Source organism: Ahaetulla prasina, chromosome 1, assembly GCF_028640845.1.
Source record: "Ahaetulla prasina isolate Xishuangbanna chromosome 1, ASM2864084v1, whole genome shotgun sequence".
Taxonomy (NCBI): Eukaryota; Metazoa; Chordata; class Lepidosauria; order Squamata; family Colubridae; genus Ahaetulla; species Ahaetulla prasina.
In genome coordinates, this window is record NC_080539.1 from 77,609,664 (window position 1) to 77,631,625 (window position 21,962).

At 40.1% G+C, this 21,962-nt stretch overlaps 1 protein-coding gene across 5 annotated transcripts in view; it reads right to left on the reverse strand.

Annotated features, from left to right (window-relative positions):
- Positions 1-21,962, reverse strand: part of SPAST (spastin) — a 56,286-nt gene that overhangs the window by 32,252 nt on the left and 2,072 nt on the right. For 3 of the 5 annotated variants that reach the window (XM_058164852.1, XM_058164840.1, XM_058164834.1), the window contains exons 2-3: positions 16,862-16,948; positions 10,304-10,387 (exon numbers count right to left, since the gene is read on the reverse strand). In XM_058164852.1, coding sequence (XP_058020835.1) covers positions 10,304-10,387; positions 16,862-16,948 — 171 coding nt within the window. The remainder of the gene's footprint in view (positions 1-10,303; positions 10,388-16,861; positions 16,949-21,962) is intronic. The other 2 variants (XM_058164861.1, XM_058164846.1) reach the window with 1 other exon arrangement.

Here is a 21,962-nt window from a genome sequence, read left to right on the forward strand (position 1 = left end):
TTGGGGAAAATCCTCTGGCTTGCCGTAGGACCGAGTCTGCAGAATTCTTATTTAGCTCCGCCTCCTGCAGCCCCTCCCAGCTTTTCGGCGAGAACTGTGCAGACTGGAGTGTCGTGCTGAAATGACAAAGAATTAGTGCTCCCCCACCCCGACGGTTCCGGTCCCCAGTCGGCCGAGTACTAAGGAGGACTGACGCGTTTCCCCTCTCCTAGAAGGGGCGTATCAGGTAAGCCAACGCCCATTCTCAATGTCGGGGGAAACGGCGGTCAGGTTGGGGACATACCCAAGCTAGAGGACCATCGGGTGGGAGAAGGCCGACTGAACTTTGATGTATCACGCCGACTCCTCGTGAATAGCCTGAAGTACCCGTCGACCGAATGACGCATCCGAAGCTGCGTAGGAGTCAAGTCGATAGTGACGGATGAAGGCCGTTGGATTTGACCAAGCTGCAGCTCGACAGATCTCGTCGAGAGAAGCGTGAGTGGCCCAAGCTGCCGAAGTAGATGCACTCCTGGTGGAGTGTGCCGATACATTGCGAGGAACCTGAGTAGATTGTCCTTCATATGCTTTGGTGATAGTTGCCCTAATCCATCTGGACAAAACCGATTTGGTTACTCTCAATCCCATGGAAGATGGTTGGAACGACACGAAGAGTGATTCAGTTCTCCTAATTGATTCTGTACGACTGATGTAGATTTTCAAGGCCCGGCGAACGTCAAGGGTATGCCAGATGAATTCCTGAGGACGTTGAGGATTCGGGCAGAAATTAGGCAAGACGAGCTCTTGTGACCGATGGAAAACAGTATTGACTTTAGTAAGGAATGTAGGATCGAGCCGCAGAACAACCCTGTCCTTGTGAAATATACACAGGTCTTTTCGGATGGATAGTGCTGAAAGTTCAGATACTCGACGGGCCGAAGTTATGGCCACCAGAAAGGAAACCTTGAAAGATAAGTATCGAATCGGCGCCTCTCTCAATGGTTCAAATGGACTCCTGGTCAGAGAAGAGAGAACCCTGTGTAAACTCCAGGAAGGGAATCTATGAACCACCGGTGGTCTCAAGTTGGAGGCCCCCCGGAGAAAATCCCGTAGGAGAGGTTCTCTGGATAGGGAATGATGAGATCCACAGGTGAGAATCGACGATATAGCTGCCAAGTGTCGCCTCAAGGTGTTTGGTGAAAGTCCAGCCTTGAACCCATCATGGAGGAATTCCAGTACATGTACGACGGATGCCGAAGTAGCCGATCTGGACCGAGCCTCACACCAGGCCACGAATGTCCGCCAGGTGGCTTGATAGATGCGAGAAGTGGAATCGCGACGGGCCGCTTGAATAGTCGGGATGATGCTGGTAGGAACCTGAGCCTTCTCTAAGATGATCCGCTCAACCTCCAGACGGTTAGGCAGAGCCATTGCGGATCCGGATGTTGGATGGGACCCTGGTGAAGCGCCACTCTGTGGTCTGGTATCCTCCATGGATCCTGCACCGATAGTGCCAGGAGATCTGCAAACCACGGTCTCCTGGGCCAGTAGGGGGCGACGAGTATCAGTTCGGATCTCTGTTCTAGTAACCTGCGGATTACCCTGGGAATCAGGGGGATAGGAGGGAAGGCATAGAGAAGGCCCTGAGGCCAAGGGCTGCGTAGAGCATCCACCGCTTCCGCTCCACGGGACGGGAACCGAGTAAAGTACCGCGGAAGTTGATGGTTGTAGGTGGAAGAAAACAGGTCTACTAGAGGGAGGCCAAACCTGGCCAACAGATCGTTGAACAACGAAGGTGCCAGAGCCCATTCCGATTGATCGATGGTATTCCGACTCAGAGAATCGGCCATAGTGTTGGTAACCCCCGAAATGTGGTCGGCCTTCAGTGAGGCAAGGTGGGCCTCCGCCCAAAGGCCTAGTCGGAAAGCCTCCTGAAGAAGGGAACGAGAATGCGTGCCGCCCATACGATTCACGTGGGCCTTGGCTGTAGTGTTGTCCGTTAAAATTAGAATGTGTTGACCGGTGATGTGTGTCGAGAATGCTTGGAGTGCTAGGAAAATAGCTCGTAGCTCCAGAAAATTGATGCTGCGTTGAGCTTCGAGTTCCGACCATTGGCCCTGAGCCAGGTGTGATTCCAAATGAGCCCCCCAGCCAAAAAGGCTGGCATCTGTGGTGATGGTCAGCCGGGGTGGTTCCCTGAAGTAGGTTCCCCTGAGAATGGCCGTTGAAGTCCACCATTCCAGAGACTCCCGAACGTCCTTGGGAAGGGTCACTGTCCTGGAGGAAGAGCTGACGTGATTTCGCTGATGCGGAAGGAGCATCCACTGCAGAGGCCTGCTATGGAGACGAGACCACGGAATAATGTCATAGGTGGATACCATTTTTCCTAGCAGTTGAGATAACAGAATCAAGGGGGTAGGACCTATCCACTGACAATGGGTCGCCAGGTTGGAGAGGCTGTTACGCCTGTCCTCAGAGAGAAAAACCATAGAATTTTCCGTGTCAATTACCGCCCCCAAATGAACAATGCGGGAGGATGGTGAAAGGTGACTTTTGTTCCAATTTATGGAGAAACCATGATCTTGTAAGATCTGGACAGTAGTGGCCACATCTCTTTCCGCTGATGATATCGAAGATGACATGATCAAGATATCATCAAGGTAGGCCTGAAGCCTAATGGGGGTGGAGCGGATGTGGGCAAGGAGGGCCGATAAAATTTTTGTGAAGACTCTAGGGGCAGAGGACAGTCCGAAAGGCAATGCCCTGTATTGATAGTGTCGCCCCCGATAACAAAACCGAAGGAATCTACGGTGAGAAGAAAGTATGGGGATGTGGAGATATGCTTCAGTTAAGTCAATTGAAGATAGGAGGTCACCCGGACGGATACATTCTAAAATAGTCCGAAGTGAATGCATTTTGAATTTGTGGTAAATGATGTAACGATTAAGGGCCTTCAAATCAAGAATCGCCCTCCATCCCCCCGAAGCCTTACTGACTACGAAAAGACGGGAATAAAATCCCTGACCTCTTTGATCCAGAGGTACGGGTTGAATAGCCCTTATGGAAACCAGGTGGTTAATGGCCTCTGCAACCAGGGATCTGGAGATAGCATTGCGAGAGACGGGACAGCGTAAAAAGGTATCCGGGGGAATGGATTGGAATTCAAGAGAGAGACCAAATTTTATGGAGTTTTTAACCCAATTGTCAGAAGTCGAGTTATCCCATTGAGCCGAAAAATATTTAAGGCGAGCGCCAATGGGGGGAGTAAAGGAAGATTCATTTGGAGCGTCTAAATCCCCTCCCCCTTCCCCCCCGAAAAGGCTTCCTGTTAGAGTATCTAAACCCCTGTCTGACCTGCCCATCTCGAGTCTGGGGCCCTCTAGATGGCAGGTAACGTTGTGATCGAGAGGGAAAACTTCCTGAATCAAGTGAACGAAAGGGCTGAGGCCGAAAGTATGGCTGTTGGCGAATTTCTCCTCTTCTAGATAACGATGGGAGTATCTTCCGCTTATCCTTGGTCTCTATCACGATGGGATCCAGAGAGGCTCCAAAGAGACTGGTTCCTGAGAAGGGAGAGGATGCTAGACGCCATTTGCTTCTGGTGTCCGCTTGCCAGTGCCTGAGCCAAAGCAGTCGACGTGAGGAGACAGCCGAGCCAATGGCTTTTGCCGAAAATTTAATTGCGTTAAGTGAAGCATCTGCTGAAAATTCTAAAGCGGCTACTATCTTATTTATGTCCTGATGGGATCTGAGATCTGATGAAGGGATCCTGCTCTGCAGCTGTTTGATCCATAAAAGAGCAGATCTGCTGAAAAATGAGGATGCAGTGGAAGCTCTGACAGCCCAGGCCGAAGACTGATGACAATTAACTATCGTACGGGCCGCGCGTTTCTCCTCCGGCCGAAGGGATTCATCTGCCTGGCCAGCAAGATGGGAGGACGTTGTCAAAGCTACCACAGGAGCGTCCACTGAAGGCACTTGCAACAACTTGTCCAGATCCTGAGCCACATTATAAAATCTCTTGTCCATGGAACTTGGATTGGAGCCAGAACCTGGAGTCTGTAGCTGGCGCTCGACAACATCGAGGAAGAGTTTAGGAGCAGGGATAATTTCCGAAGCCACCGTGGGTTGGGCAAACAGATGACCCGAAGGATCTTGCGTGGATTGGGTCGTAGAAGCAGACGTAGGGACTCCCAGTCCCGTAGAGGTTTGTGCTTTGTATAGTAATGATCTGAAAAGATGTGGCTTAAACAATCCCACAAAGGAAGGTTGATCTGGGGCTAAACCCTCATCGTCAGAGAGGGCCAGTTCACCCTCCTCCTCATCAGAAAAAGCTTCTTGACTGTATGAATCTGGTGAATGCTCCTGGGCCTGCCCTCTAGCGGCCACCTCTGCCGGAAGATCTGACCTCAGGGATGAATGTTTTACTGAATGATAATTTGGTTGACCACCTGTAGAACCCTGATGGAGACACTGAGCCATCCCTTGCTTGATGGCTTCTGAGATATACATCCCAAATGAATCTGGCAGCTGCAATATTGGTTGTTGTGACATGAAAGGAGCATTTGCTAGTATAGGTTGAGCCATCATGGGTAGGTTATTAGTCGCAGTATTAATGCTGGTACCTTGCTGGGATGAAGATGGTAGAGCTTGAAAAAGGGTTGGTGCTACCCCAGATGTGCCCTGAAATTCTTGAGGCAGAGGGACAGTAGTGACTGGGTGACCGGAGGGCTGCTGATCAGAGCCAGGGGGCCCAGGGATAATAGGGAAAACCTCAGCCTGAGATGGGAATAGGGACTCCACTTGGGAGGGGGGGGGAAACCTCATGGCTCCCGTGCGGTCAGGGGACAAGGCCCCAGTGTTTGAGAGAGGAGCAGGTAAGGAATTTGGAGAAGTGATATCCACTACGTTTCCTGTGGGAACTACTGCTTCCGAAATAGGCCTCACAGACTTGGAGGTCTTCTTTAAGGACTTGGATATAGCTTTCTCTAAGGCCTTGTGCCGGCGTTCCTCCGCTCGGGAACTAGGTTTTTGAATCTTAGCTTTTTTGTTGGTGGCTAGCAGTGTAGAAGGAGAGACCCCTGAGGGGCCCTCTCCCGGGTCGCTAATATGGTGGTCTTGTCTCCTGTCCCTAGGGCCTTCATTAGCTGCCGCGCCATTATCATCCGCCATTTTAAGGGGGGCCTCCCGCCAAAAATTATCTGCCGGAGCTGAGGTCTTCCCGCCAAAATCAACTGCCCAACTGACGGTCAATATTTTGAAAGGAGTACTCACGACCTTAGTAGCTTAATTGACTCCTTCCGAGGTTCTTTGAGTCTCCTGGAACCGCTAACCAACAAGCTTGAGCCCAAAGCAGAATCGCTCGCCTCTGAGGCTGCTAACGCGATACCGCAAGGCTCGGAGATCCCCGAAGTCGTTTCTTAATCCTCTCTCTCGCTGCGTTGGAATGGGCGGGAAAGAGAGAGAGAGAGAGAAAGCAGGGCCGTTCAAATCGCTCGCCCAGGGGCTGCAAAAGCGATCGGCTGAAAGGAAGGCTTCTCTTGAGGATCTCCACGCCCCGGCAAGCCGCTTGGAAGAGCGGCTGCCCGCTCGCTGAAATTTGATCCAGCGAGCCCTCTGGGAGCGCGTCGGGGCGAACCCGTGGTCGCTTACCCAGGAACTACCGGCAATAGATTGTAGGATAGAGCCGGAACTCAGCAGAAACCAGGCAGCTTCTTGTTAAAAGGGTAGATATTTAAACTTTATTCCTAATTGTAGCTGAATGGAGAAAGGCACGACACTAGTGGTCCTGGCAAGGACCGAGTCGAAAAGCTGGGAGGGGCTGCAGGAGGCGGAGCTAAATAAGAATTCTGCAGACTCGGTCCTACGGCAAGCCAGAGGATTTTCCCCAACCTGACCGCCGTTTCCCCCGACATTGAGAATATACCTTATATCTAATCAGTAATGAAAAAGTTTACTGCCTTCATGTTCATTTCCAAACATAAGTCACAGCACTGATGTTTGCTTGAACATAGAATCTTGACCTCCCACAAGAATTACTGATAACACAGCTAAATGAATATGGTGACTGGGAATGCTGCCAATTATATACTATGGTTAAGAATATCAATGGCAAAACCATACATAGATTTTCAAGCTACTTTCATTTCTAAGTGCTTTCTTCCCTTTACAAATCCAAATTGTTTATTAAAAAACTGTGAGATCAACGAAAAAAGACAGGATAACAGCTGAAAATAAATGAAGGAATTTAGGCCACAGATCGGTCCTTTCTGAAGATTGGTTTGAAGTTTATCATCATGGTAGAAAAATATTTATACTTCTACCCCATTGTATTTACATAGAGCAGAAAAGCATTGCATTTCTCAGTGTGTGGCATCTCCTTTGAAAGAAGCCAGAACATATTACACTCTCTAGTTAAAACTAAGAAGACCCACTTGAACTGAACATCAATGCTGAGGCAGGTCTTAGAGATATAACCCCCACAATTACTTGTATTGCTTCGGCTTTGCACATCACAAGGATGCAAATGGTGTATGGCAATATAAAAATTAGGAACTATCAACTCAACTGGCCTCAGGTTAAAAACAATTATCAGTCCCTCTTTGTAAGTGACAGATATTGTCTCCCAGCTTAAAGGAATTAATAAGACCACTACTGAAAACACTCTTTTAACACTCGGGGGGGAGCTGCACAAATATTGAATAATCTGAAATATTCAGTTTTTAGAAAAATGATTGATCAGCTTGTAACTTCCTCATTCAGATATATCTCGATGATTCTAATTTTTTTGATCCATCATCCATGTCAATTGGCTTTCAATGTGAATATGACATGAACCTACTTTCATGATGACCTTGTCTACAAACTGGATGATGCAGCCATCCCTCAGTAGCTTTCAGACTATTTAACATAGTGTTCTTCTACATTAGGGGTGTCAAGTCACGGCCCACAGGCCAGATGTGTCATGTGCTGGCCCCGCCCCCGCCCAGTTTAGCAAAGGGGGGAAACGTCAGTGACGACGCCATGATGACACGAGTTTGACACCTGTTCTGTATCATCTGACTGATGTGGGCCTTGTAATACTGTTTTGCAGGTTCCAGTCCTTCCTTACAGGCCTAGTTCAAAAGGTGGTGTTTTGATCACTATCTTCAACATCTATATTATTAATATTAGAGCCCTCCATGGTTGTATCCTGTCCCCTAACCTGTTCAGTATTGTCCTGGAGAGCTTCAGAGTAAGATATCATAAATATTACTTGGTGCTCCCTATCATCCAACTCCAAGAAAGCTGGAATGCTGGAAAATTACTTGAATTTGATAATGGGTTGAATAGCTAAAATTAAATCCAATAAGAAAGGGTTTCAATTGTAAACAGAACTGAACTGTGGGATTGATGTTCAATTTTACTAGAAGGCAATAACTGTCTAAAAGCAGACCAATAGTCTGCAAGGGCTATTTTATCTTCACATTCATACATAGAGGGGGCATGCATAAGTGAAATAACATGCCTATCATCCCTGTCATAGTATTTTTATTCTCTTATTCTTGTTCTCATTTTTGTTTGACAAATTCTAATAAATAAATAAATGAATAAATAAATAACGATACTTGAAGAGCACCCAGAAACTTCAGCTGGTACAGAATGCGGCTGCACGAGCAACCTTGGATTTCCCAAGGATGGTGCATATAATACCTCTGCTACCTCTATGAGCTGCACTGACTGCCAATTTGCTTATGGATCCAACCAAATGTTGGTTATGACCTTTAAAACCCTACATGGCATGGGTCCAATTTACCGCAGAACCATTTTCACCCCATTATGTTGGCTTGTCCCAGTTGGTCAGGCAGGGATTGTATGCCGTGGATCCATCAGTTAAAGAATGTTGACTGGCAGGGTCCAGGAAGAGATCCTTCTGTGTCTTTGTTCCCACCCTTTGGAACATCCTCCCATCAGAAGTAAGGCAGACCACCACTTCCCTTTTTTAAATGCTTGAAGACCTGGCTCTGCCAGCTCTAAAATGATGGGGTACATTTTTGCCTCTTTATCCTATTAGAAACATGTTATATGAGGTAGCCTTTTATAGCTGTAACAGCAATTTCAGATAAAACTGTGTCCTATAGCATCTTTAAAATGTAGCTAAATTTCTATCCTTTGCCATGGCCTGCACATTAGATTGCTCCAGGCCTCCAGAAAAGAGCAACAGCAATAGGAAGCCTTTCAGGAAAACACTAAAGTTATACCAGTATTTTATAAGCCTGTGGAAGAAAAAACTCACTATTATCAAAGCTGCAGGTGCAGGAAATCAACAAAGGTACAATTCCACATCACAGGATTGTAGTTTACATTTGACACTTCATATTTCGCAAGTTATTTTAATCCAATATATGTTGCAGCTGCATAATGTTATTCTTGTTAAAAGTTTCTGTTTGTCATTGGCTTAGGGCCTGGGTACTTACGGGACCGCCTGCTGTTACCGCATGCCTCCCACCGACCCATACGCTCTCACAGAGAGGGACTTCTCAGGGTGCCGTCCGCCAAGCAATGCCGGCTGGCGGCCCCCAGGGGAAGGTCCTTCTCTGTGGGGGCTCCCACACTCTGGAACGAACTTCCCCCGTGTTTACGCCAAATACCTGACCTTCGGACCTTCCGCCGCGAACTGAAGACACATCTTTTTATTCGCGTGGGGCTGGCTTAAATTTTATTGATTTTTAAATTTTCTATTAGTAATTTTAAGGGTTTTTTAGTTTTTTTATATATTTTAAAGTTTTTTAGGCCAATTATAAAATAAGTTTTTTAATTTGTATTTTAAATTGTATATTGTATTGTCTGTTTTTACTTTGGCTGTACACCGCCCTGAGTCCTTCGGGAGAAGGGCGGTATAAAAATCGAATAAATAATAATAATAATAATAATTGGTTATAAAGTATGTATTTCTATAAATTCCAATCTCACAATTTTTCTGGTCACAGTCAATGACATTTAGAGATGCAGTTTTAAGCAAACCACAGACACAGAAAAATACAAAATCTTCTTGGCACCATACCTCCAAATTTAAAATGTTCTGCTCCTGATTTTATATACTGTACTCTAAGGATTCCCAATCTTTTTAGCCGCTGAAGTACATTTGAAATTTGAGACACTGCTGAGTCCCACAACAAAATAGTGGCTATGGAAGCCTAATACAAAATGGCAACTAGATCTACCAGACTAATTACAAAAGAAATATTCAAAAAATAATTGAATAATCATGAGAAACACGTGGAGAATGCACTACAACTGTTTGGAAGAATAATGAACTGGAAAACCTAAGGAATGTGGGGTTTTTTAATCTATATTTATTAGTTAACACTGGCTTCTTAAAACAATCAACATAACTAAAGAGTTGGTAAATGAGATTTACAAAATTATAAACCATCTGATTTATAGGGAGAAATTCTATGTCCTTGTTTCTCCTAATAAATAAGTAAAGCCGTACATGCTATCCCAGCTTCAGCCCTATGAGACATAAACCATGTAACATAGATAAATGATTTAACAGCATTTTCAAGAAAGCCAGCAGTGAATAAATTAATTGAGATACTGCTATCCCTAGAAGTCCAAAGATAATTGTAATGACTGAAAATAACATGTATGATGTGATGATACAAATCCTACCCTTCTTTGCATCCTAACTTCTGATCTAAGTAGGTAATTTGCAGAGCATGTCTCATGAGATCACATTACATGTTTCATTCCTGGCCCCTCCAGACATTTTTGCTGCTATCTAGTTTTATTTTGCTTCAATCTATAAACGCTTTGATTTAAAATATTTCAATTTATGATAAACTGTCACTGAATTCATTAGGTATTTTGTCAAGGGTCTGTACCCTTGTACTGTCTTCAAGATTATTTTGTTCAACAATTTACTACTTTTCTTCAAAGTAATCTGCAGTTAAGCTATTTAGTTTAAATTTTAGCAACAATTTCTCTATGAATTATTTTTCTAACATGCACTTTATGCTATCTTCCATCACTGCTAATTCTGCACCAATTGCTTAACCATTTCAAGAAGCAACTTATGTTCATGCTGCATTTGAAAAAGTTTTCGCAAAAAGATATCACTCACTCATTCTTCAGTTTCCCCTTTAAAATATCAGGAAACCAAACTATGACAATATACTTGCATCTCTAAACAAGTACATTGATGCAAAATGAAGTCTATTGGTGAAACGCATGTTTCAAACTTTTTTTAAAAATTAGTTTTCAATCATTTTTCTCTCAATACATCTTAAATATATACACTACCAGTTCTACAATTTTCTAAAGTAACAACATTAAGTAGTACCTAACAGCTGCAAACGGTCCTTGGCCATTGCCAAATTTGTCATCATTTTAGACTGGAGGCGACGAGCTCGATCATAATGGTCTCCTTAAAGAGAAAGTTAAACATTCAGCAGAGGTATAATAGCAATATCTATCTTATACTCCATCAAAAGTGAGTAATTAATACAAATGGTAACTAATAAAATAATACTACATCACTTGGAACAAAAGAAACTAGAAGAAACAGGTTTGGCAGAAACCTCTAGGATGCTACTGCAATTATACAGGGTTACAAACTATAGACTCCTAAGAATAGGGCAGATATGAGAAATAAATATATATAAAATATATATTTTCTGTCTCAAAATACTCATATGGAAATATTATGAGTTTGAGAATCCCTTTTGAAAAGTGATGCATTATGATTACAGTTTTCTAAATCTATGCCAATATTCTGCCGGAGAAAAGTACTATTGTCCTAATAAAGACTATTGATTTCAGAGAGTAAATGATTATTATTTAAGCATCTTTAATAAAAATTAAAAGTACTTCAAGGTGTTTATTTGACTGGATCTTAGCCTTGTGTCTTAAATTATCAAAGTTAATTATGTGTTAACTCACATTATAATGTTTATACAATACATTAACTGTTAAATTAAGTATACATTTGTTGCTACCTTAATACAACAAACTTGATACAAAATTCTTTTATGTTACTCCATTTTCTCAGTTAAAACTATCATCAGAAAAACTCACTAAAGCCATAATAACTAAGCCAAAAAATACAAATATAGACTATATGTTCAAAATTTTGATTCAGCTAAACAAGGAGCTGCTATATACTAAACTTACTGTTACAAATTTGGCATGACCTATAACTTTAGAGCAGGGGTGTCAAACTCAATTTCATTGAGGGTCGCATCAGGGTTGTGTTTGATCTCAGGGGGCCAGCTTGACGTCACTCATGTTGGGGGCGCCTTTGGTGACCCGAGTGCTCTGCCAGTGAAAATGGGCTGCCAAGCTTCGTTTCCAGCTGCGACGGCCTCCTGCAACCCTGTCAGTAAAAACAGAGCCCAGAAAGACCGCACACAGCCCTAGTGAGCTCCGTTTTCAGCTGCAACGGCCTCCTACACCCTCTGCCAGGGAAAATAGAGCTTGGGAGGGCCGCAGCGCTGTTTTCCCTGGCAGAGGCACCGCAGGCTGGTCCTTTCCTGTTTCCAGGGTAGCCCTGTGAGCCAGATCTAAGCATCCTGCAGGCTAGATCCTGTGGGCCTTGAGTTTGACACCCCTGCATTAGAGGATTCCTATTATTCTTGTTTCTATGACTTCTCCATACAATCCCTTTCAAAAGGTACGTCCAGTGCGCCCTTACAGGGAGGGCCTTCTTAGGGTGCCGTCGGCTAGGCAATGTCGGCTGGCGGCCCCCAGGGGAAGAGCGTTCTCTGTGGGGGGCCCGGCTCTAAGGAATGAGTTGCCGGTGGGACTCCGTCTCCTCCCTGATCTCCGAACCTTTAAACGCGAGCTCAATACTTTCTTTTTTCACCAAGCGGGGCTGGCCTGATTGATTTTAGTATGGGGGGTTTTAGTGGGTTTTAATAGGGTTTTAATAGGGTTTTAGTTTTTGATAAAATTTTAGCTAATATTTTAAGTATACAGCGGTTGAATCAGATTTTTAAACTTGTTATAGTATTTTAATTTGTTTAGGATTTCTGTCGTTTTATTGGCTGTACACCGCCCTGAGTCTTCGGAGAAGGGCGGTATAAAAATATGAATAAATAAATAAATAATAAATAAATAAAAAGATAAAAGACAAAAGACATAATATGAACAGTGATAAAGGATTCAGCTCTTCAGTAATTATTATATAATTATTATATCCAATGATCCATATCGAATGATCAATTTCAATCAATTTCAATATATGTGACAGCCAATCTAATGTATCTAAACAGATTAATAATTAATAATTATAATAAAATGATAATTAATAACAGGCTGAAATCATTAAAAGTTTTTTTAAACAGTAAAAAGCAAAACAAGGACAATAGTAGAATGCAGTGCAATCAATCAGTTATGCAGAATAACTATAAAATAGTGTATCATACACTATTGCAGGATAATACAAGTAATAAAAAATAAAACTGAACACAAACTGTAGAAATTCTAGTATTAAAAAAGGAAGGTTTTTCTAGGTAGCAAAGTATAGGAACCAGACATAACTCCTTGGGAAGTGCTTCTACAACTCTATAAGAGAAGTATCTGCCTTATTTCATCTATGAAAGTAACACAGAACAACAATTGATCAATCTGAAAGCAGTATGAGTGAGAAAGTTATTTTCCCAAATTTTTCAGAGGTTTAAGGATCAAGCCTCAAAAATTTAAATTGGATCTAGAAACAATACAACAGGCAGTGCAATGGATGAAGGTATGAAGCGCTAATATTTATGTATTTATAGAACATATAGTTGACTATCTCATATACTGTAATGATTCTAGGTGTCTCACAACAATCCCCAAAAAGCCAAAAACGAAAGTACCAGGTACTAGATTAAACAGCCTACTTGCTCAACCCTCATCCTAGCTCAAAGCTTGGGAGAAGAGCCAAATCTTCACAGCTCTCCAAATGGCTAAAAGGATAGGCATCCCTTGGATCTCAAGAGGGAGGCTGGGCTGGGGCAGCCACCAAAAAGGCATACCTCCTCCAAGTCCCATCATGTGGCAACTTTTAAGGGAGTGGACCTGGAGTGCTCATATCCTGTCTTAGTAGAACAAGGAGATATGTCTGGGAGAAGTGGTCCCATAAGGAACATGGCTTTCTGCCAGCACTTTGAATTGCAACCAGAAAACAACTAGGACCCAGTGCAGCTCATGCAGCAATGGTGTTAATCAGAAAAACTGTAGGGCACACCAAACTGCAGTGCTACTGCATTCTGAAATAGTTGCAGCTTCCAGATGGTCTTCAAAGAATCCTCGTTTAGATTGCATTGCAGAAATCCAAATGGAAGATAACTAGGGCAGAAGTGACTGTGAGTGAGGCCTCCTGGTCCAGACATTTTTTTACTTTTGTTTATCAAATTTTAAAACCACTCATCTCCCTCCCAGAGGGACTCTGAAATGAATATTTGGTGCACTAGATGAATTGTGCAAGAGCCGTCACACTGGCTACATTTGCTATCTGTTCTTTTTTCCCCTCATGTTTTATTTGTTTTATTTATAATACTTTTCATCTCCATTGAACAGTGCATGAATTGGGTACAATTCTTTAAAAATTCATAGTTAGCATATTTGTTGTTGTATTCGTCACAATGACAATAATATAACTATTTATCTATATAATTTACAATAGTACATAACATCAACATAAACGGCTCTCCATAGTAACATTTTCTTTTCTTATATCTCCTCCTTCCTAACTTCTGTTTCTATTCTCTAGCCATTGATAAAATACCTCCCACGTCAGAACATATTCAGTATCTTCTCTGTCCTTAATGATAAGCATTAATCTGTCCATTTCTGCGCATTCCATTATTTTCTGAATTACCGTCTCATCTGACAGGATCTCCTCACTCTTCTATAGTTGCGCAAATACAATCCTAGCCACAGTCAGTATATGTAAAATCAAATATGTAGTCTTTTTGTCATATTTTTCCGGAAGGATGCCCAACAAAAATGTCTCTGGTCACAGTTCAGTATGCTTCTTTGTCATTTTTTCTAACCAGGTATGTATTTTTAACCAGTATTTTTTAGTTTTGGGACATGTCCACCACACATGGTAGTATGAGCCCGGTGTTTGGTTGCATTTCCAACATTTTGCTGATCTGTCTTTATACATTTTAGCTAACCTTGCCGGTGCAAAGTACCATCTGTAAAACAGATTTTCCTTCCTATCTGTTCTTTTAACAGGAGCCAAGAGTTGAAGACGATCTTCAAATTGTGCACCAAATTTGTCTGGGGGAGTGTTACCTATTCCAGAATCCCAGATGTCAACTATCCTGATTCTAAGGGGTTAAAAGTCCACAAGCACTCCATTTTGCTAAGATTGAGTCACAGCTGGTTTGTCCACATCCAGGCCCTCACAGCCTCTAGCATTGAGCCAGCATCCAAAGGGCATATCTTGTCCAGCATTGGCTAATGAAGGTGGCTAAAGGAGGAGATAACACCCCATCTCTTTCCTGTATACGCTTTGTTCCCTGCCTCTTCAACCTGGTTAGTTGTATTTTAATTGGATTTTAAATTTATTATCCTTATTGTTTTAATGATTTATAATGCATTTTAATTAAACATCTGTAAGCCCTCTTGTATGGGTGATATACAAGTTTAATAAATACATTGGGAAAAGATATGCAATTGGGTAACATCAACATGCTGGTAATACCAAAGCTCCTGCTGGCAGATGACCTCTTGCAGTGGCTTTATAGAGGTTTTAAATAGGAGTGGGAACCAAGTCCTGAGGCACTTCATATAAGATGGGACTATAGCTGGACCTCTTTACCCTGCAAACACTGCCTGGTACTTGTCATGGCAAAAGGAGAACCACTATAAAACAAGTCATCCACTAGTGTCACCAATGCTGTCTCAGTACTATAGGCCAGCCTGAATCCTGACTGAAAAGATATATGATATGATATATGATATGATATATATGATATATGATATTATGATATGATATGATATGATATATGATATGATATGATATGATATATGATATGATATTAACCAATTCCAGTTATCAACTCTGCAATTTTAGTTTGGAACAAATTTCTTGTTTTCAAAATTATAAGCATCATAGGAATCCAGTTTTGCCAAATGTATTTGGATTATGATTATACACATTATGGCAATAACCAGAAAGTCTTCTAATGGTAGTTGGCTCTGCCAAACATTACAGTAGTCCTCAGTTAATGACCGCTCGTTCAGCAATCATTTGAATTAGAACAGTGCTAAACAAGTGGTACTTACATCCAATCCTTGAAATTCCATCTGTCCCTGCACACCCATGGACACGATTCAGGAGCTTGGCAACCAGATGTTACTTAAAACAGTTGTAATGTCTGGCAATCACTTGGTCATTATTTGGAATCTTCCTTGCTGGCTTCTCACAAGCAAAGTCAATGGAGAAGCTGGCAGGGAAGGTTGCGTGTGCTCATATTCCTTTTTCTCCTGAGGAGCTTGGTTAGGAAACTCATACTACATAGCATGGAACATCCCCTACCCACATTCTGTAGTGTGCACCTGCCAGCCCAGTTGCACTTGTATCAGGCTACAGCATCATTGTATTCACACAACAGCTACCTGCACACTCTCTTATATTCTAGAGTACCCACCTACTCAGCTGCACTTGTAAAACAGCATCTACCCACCCCCCACACCTGCTTGTACCACTCATCCACTCATAAGCAATATGGGATGTAAGACTTCCTGCCATCTTCCCCATTGACTTTGCCTATTGGAAGCTGGCAGGAAGTGACAAGCTGTGGTCACATGAGGTCCTCACTTAACAATCTGTTATCCTTGCTTAATGATAAGCAACCAAGATTGCTGGAATTGCCAAAGCTAAGTGAGGCAGTCTTGGGACATTGTGCTTTACAACCGTTATTGCTTAGCAATAGAAATTCTGATTCCAACTGCCCTGATTAAGTGAGGACTAGTTATACATAGTACCAAATACAACTTCTTAATGGAATTCCTAAAGACTAAGGCTACCTGATAATTAAATCAGTGATGGGAAAGTCATTTTTCTTCAAATGATGCTGGACTACAATTTTAATCATTTCTAAGCATTGGTTATTATAGTTAGGATTAAAGGGAGTTATAGTCCAACATATGGGTGGTCTAAAGTTTCTCAATCTTGAATCAAGTAAGTATTGACATGAACCTCTGAATTTAGTCCAATTCTGATTAAGATTAACATTTCGACAGAAATGTATTAATAATAATTTAACACACCCAGAATTTGGAATAATTCAAATTATTGTATAGAGAAATATTAACAGGGAAGTAATGAAGACTACCAAAATTAGCCACTCAGTGAACTACTTTAATAACAGTTTAGTCTGTAATCATGGAAAAGAGAAAGTTTATTTCCACACTGAAGAAAACTTTACATGCTAATTTTGCCTTCAAGTGTATGTCTAACCTTTTCATCAACTTGAAATCTTCATATTTATACAAGTTTGTTAAAGGTCCTGTCTTGGTGTGACATGAGAAAAGTGTGGCCTAGAAGGCAGGCCTTCTCAGTGGTTCTATATACAGTACAATATGGAATATACCAGTACTGCCCTAACAGTGTATCTGGGCACCTCTCCACTAACATTTAAGATGTTACAAAATATTTTTTTTTGTGCCTAAACTGTGCTAAGGGACCAGTATGCCATTTGTTAAAAGGGGTGCATTTTATTTGAATTTAACTGGATCATTAGAATGCTTATTTATTATAATTAGGTAGTACATCATTTTTAGAAAAAAATAAATTCTATGGATTTTACAAATTTTAAGACTTTTTTCTTCCAAACGGTCTATTCAGAATTTTCAAACCATGTTGACAGCTTTTCTTCTTCATATAACACTAAAATGAACTTACCTTGACCAATAACTAATATAGCTATTCCTTTCTCGAGTTCTTCGATTCCCTTTCTATACCATTCAACAGCTTGTTCCTTTTGTCCTGCTGAAAAAAGTGAGTTCTATTATTTTATTGTGAAAGAACATCAGACACTATACAAAGCATAAGTATCTGCACCACAATAACCAAAATTTGAAAGAAAATATAAACACTATTCCAAGTAGTCTTAGACAAACGTAACGTAACTTTCTCTTATTAAAACAAAGATATGCAGAAAAAACAATAACTTTAAATTTGATCCTCCTGCAGTTTGCCAATAAAAGGTAAATGCTAATTTTATAAACAAGATCTGTTCAATTCACAGCAGTTTAGTAGACAATTACATCTAGCGTAATTGTCTGACCTCACTATAGGCATGGGTCTGAAGTACATCTATACACTCCAGAAAGCTTGAATAATGGTGAATGGAGATTTGACAAAACCATGAGAAATCCAGAAAGGAATAAGACAAGGGTGTCCTTTAACACTTTTATTATTTATTCTAGTGTTGGAACTGTTAAATAGAAATATTAAACAACATAACAGAGCAAAAGGACTACAAATTAAAGTGCATAATTACAAACTGTGTGGATTTACTTATGATTTGGTATTAATTGTGCAAGACCCACTAGAGAACATTGAATATGTTAAAAGGAAGAACAAAATGTTTGGAGAAATGAAGGGTTTAAAAATTCATAACATTTTAGTACACAATTATGTCTAGGGCAAATTGTTCTGTACCAAACCTTACTATAGGCATGGAATTTAACTGAAATATATTAAACTTATTATTTTTTAAAATAAGTAAATAATAGTAGCATAATGTCTACATCAGACTAGAATTACATAAGAATCAGTGAAAGGCAATGTAATCTAAATAAAACACTAGCTAAAAATTATACAGCTGACAAAGTCAGCACTACATCATTGTCATCATGAAAGTCTACTCAGTTGGACTTCTATTCAATTTTCTACCAACTCTCTTTTAGGAAGTATCTCTCAAGAGACAGGAAGAAACAGATAATGATGGCATCTATCACATAAATATCTTGAATTGGATTCCCTTCTTTATTCTCATTACCATCAACTGACCTTTAGAAGTGATTTTATGCTTGTTTTTTATAAAGATAAATACTTTATCGTTATTATGCTTATAAATTGTAAACCACTTAGGAAGATTACCCTGTGACAATATATAAGTAACTGAAATAAATTATTACATATTTTAAGCAATAAGTTTTTTAATTGTTATTTTAATTCATGCTATCATAATATAAAATGCATGTGAATAATAAACCATGAATGGTTAAATCAAGCACAAGTAAGAAGGTATAGAAATTAAAGTGAAAAGCTATTGATCCTTATCCTAAGTAGTTTTAATATTTCAGGACTTACATGGCTAAATTTATATAAGTCAGCCTGAGTTAATTCAATCACAAATCTAGGCCTAGATACTAGATGCAAAATTAATTTATGTATGTCTTTAAAGCATTTAAATGGCTAAGTTTGGTCCTAAACTAGTTCTAAGCTTAGGCAGTCATCTTATATTCTAACTCAGAGGTTCCCAATCTTTTTCGCCCGCGGCTCCCCCGGAAATCCGACCTGCAACTGCGCATGCGCACCAGACGCCCCAGAAATGGCGCATCAGCGCCAGACCCAGCGGGCGCAGATATTCCGCGGCGCCCCCATGACGATAGCGCGGCTCCCTGGGGGGCCGCGGCTCACACTTTGGGAATCACTGTTCTAACTTAAGAAATAAGTAATGCCTGACTTCTAAAAATATTTCAAGACTTAGAGAATGTTAAAATATTCTAACAAATAAAGTATAAACTTAAAAATAAAGTCATTTGAGTCCAGCAAAGAAGAAACGTTTAAGACAAAACATCTAGGGCAAAACATTTATTGATGCACAGATTTGTTTTTTACTTTGGTTCCAATTACATCTGGTGCCTACAGTGTTAGTGATACTAGCTGTCATTTATTCAAACTGTTAAGCCCATGAAGTTACTAAAAACATCATGAGTTGAGTTTACCTTAAAGGATATTTTTATGTGGGAAAATATGCCATTAGATAGTATTTTAAACTATTGAAGAAATAGAATAGAATAGAATAGAATAGAATTCAATTCTTTATTGGCCAAGCGTGATTGGACACACAAGGAATTTGTCTTGGTGCATAAAATTTATCTCAGTGTACATAAAAGAAAAGATACATTCGTCAAGATATGTAGATACATAGGTGAATATTAATCTAATAAATAAACAAACCCCTCCTATTTTTTATGAAGGAAGAACTTTTTTAATATTTCTCCTTCTCACAAATTAAGCCAAGACACCACTTTTACATTAATTCAAAATACTCTCACCTGGTATGTAAGACATGCTAGGCTATAATAGCAGTTCAGAGTACTGTACTCTAAATCTTCCAGAAAAACAAGGTATAGGTGGAATTGAATCTATAAAGTAGATACTTCCTGAATCTTTTTTCCCTATTTGCCAGTATTGGTTAATCAGTGGGGGGAGGGGGGAAGAGGAAACGTCTCAACTTGACCCCAATTGTTCTATAAAAGGATACTCAGAAATTACAGCTGCAAGCCACAAGCATTGTTGTACAATAATCAAAGTAATATTTTGCAAAAAAAAAAAACTAAGCTAATCTATGGTTAGTATACAGTGCAAATACAATTCTGTTATCATTGAACGGATTACTAACAAGTTATGAAGCAAGATAATTTATTTGGAACACAGATCACAATTTCTTAAGTTTTCTTTCTATAGTTATAAAGTCTTCATCAAAACAATTTTTGTATATTTTCTCTCTGACCTCAGAGGCAATTTTATTTCATTAGTATTACTATCAATCATAATAAATATATTGCAGCTCTGGGTGGTATACAACATATGAAAAATACAATTAATACTGTTAAAAATGTAACAACCCAAACAGATCAATTGTAACAAAAACACACCAGTGTCTTTACAAGCACTCTAGCACCACTCTGAGAACATAGGCAGTCTTAATGGTCATAAAGAACAGGGGTCATCAACCTTTCGGACCTCAGGAACCACTAAATTCATAACTTTAAATCCCATGGACCACTAATACGATTTCTTAAAAAAGATAAATAGTATTTAGTGCAATATAAAAATGCAAATAATTTTTCTGCGGACCACCAACGTTTTCTCATGAACCACTAGTGGTTGGTGACTGCTAATCAAGAGAATTGACACTATATAGTATACCTCTCTACTTGGATACTATTCCAGAGAACATGGCTTGTGACACAAAAGGCATGTTTCCTCAAGATGACATGTAATTGAGGGAACTAGACTATGTACCCTCTCTGCCTGAATATACCAGGTAGGCATAAAATATTGGAGACAGGCAGTACCATATAATTTATGTATGTTATGAAAGCTTTTAATATGTGAATGAAAGCAACAATCCAGAACTTTTTTCACACATGACTGCAATAAATGAAGACATTTCATACAACTTTTCAAAATATTCAATTTGATTTGTGAATCAGATGACAGATTGTTCTCATTGGATTTTGTCACTGAATATAGGTGAATATGGATGAACAGCCATTTCAATAGTGAGATGTATATGCATTAGGCAGTATTTTTAATCTTAATTTATATATTACTTTTTGCTATCCTAAAGTTTACATGTTTTTCTTAATTCTGTTAGCTTGTATATTACAAAAAATATTATATTAAATAAAACTTGAGTGATTTTTTCATTGCTAGCATTCAGAAATCACTCTATAGCACCTTGTTCTAAAACATATACTACGGGTACTTACAGGACCGCCTTCTGTTACCTCATGCCTCCCACCGACCCGTACGCTCGCACAGAGAGGGCCTTCTCAGGGTGCCGTCCGCCAGACAATGTCGGCTGGCGGCCCCCAGAGGAAGATCCTTCTCTGTGGGGGCCCCCACTCTTTGGAACGAACTCCCCCCTGGTTTACGTCAAATTCCTGACCTTCGGACTTTTCGCCGCGAACTGAAAACATATTTGTTTGTTCGTGCGGGGCTTTCTTAAATTGTTTAATTTTAAATTTTAAATTTTTTTCTGGTTTTAATTGGGGTTTTTAGATTCTTAATTCTTAATTATTTCGGCCATACTGTATAATAAGTTTTTTAATTGTATTTTAACTGTATATTGTTCTTTTTTATCCTGGCTGTACACCGCCCTGAGTCCTTCGGGAGAAGGGCGGTTTATAAATCCAATAAATAATAATAATAATAATAATAATAATAATAATATGAGGAATATGTGTAGAGCTCTCAGAAGTATTTTCTTTTTCTTGACTTTAGTTCAAGAATTAAAGGGCAACTTCACAGCTACTAGAATAAGAGAAACCAAATTTGGGTTTCTGATGGGTTAGATGTATCCTAACACCAAATTTACACTTATGTCTGTAATTGCCTTTAATCTCTTTATAACTAGCATTTATGAGGGAGACACATGCTTAATAAAAAAATCAAGCATCATTGCAAGAGTGGACCACAGTTTCCCCATATACAAATAGAGATCCAAGAATGCTTGTGATTATATCCCACTAACCCATAGTTAACCATGGTTTACTCAATTTACCATAACCATAGTGGTTAAATATGAACACGGTTAAAATATGTATGCCTGTATGTCATGCAACCACAGCCAAGGAGAGAGTAGGAAATCATCACTGCTCTTAACATTTAATCAAAATATTTCATCCTATGGTACTGTGTAAAAATAACTGAAGTAAATCTTCTGCTGCATATATACTATTGTTGTGGAATAAAAACAGGACAACAGAGTAGAAATTTTCATCAACTTCTAAAAGCAAGTTTTAATTTTTTAAACAGATATAAACTCAAAAATTAAGTAAAACTGAATTACTGCCATTAATAGAGCATTTCTACATTTATTAGCACCTGTATGTATGCAGGTTAAATATCTGGGATTTTCAGTTTTTAAATCTTAGGTAACAATGATGTGGCAGATTTTTGTTTGAAGAATTCTTGGCTTTCAAATATATTATATTGGACAATAATTAACTAATGGTCTGATTCAGTGAAAGGTAGCTGT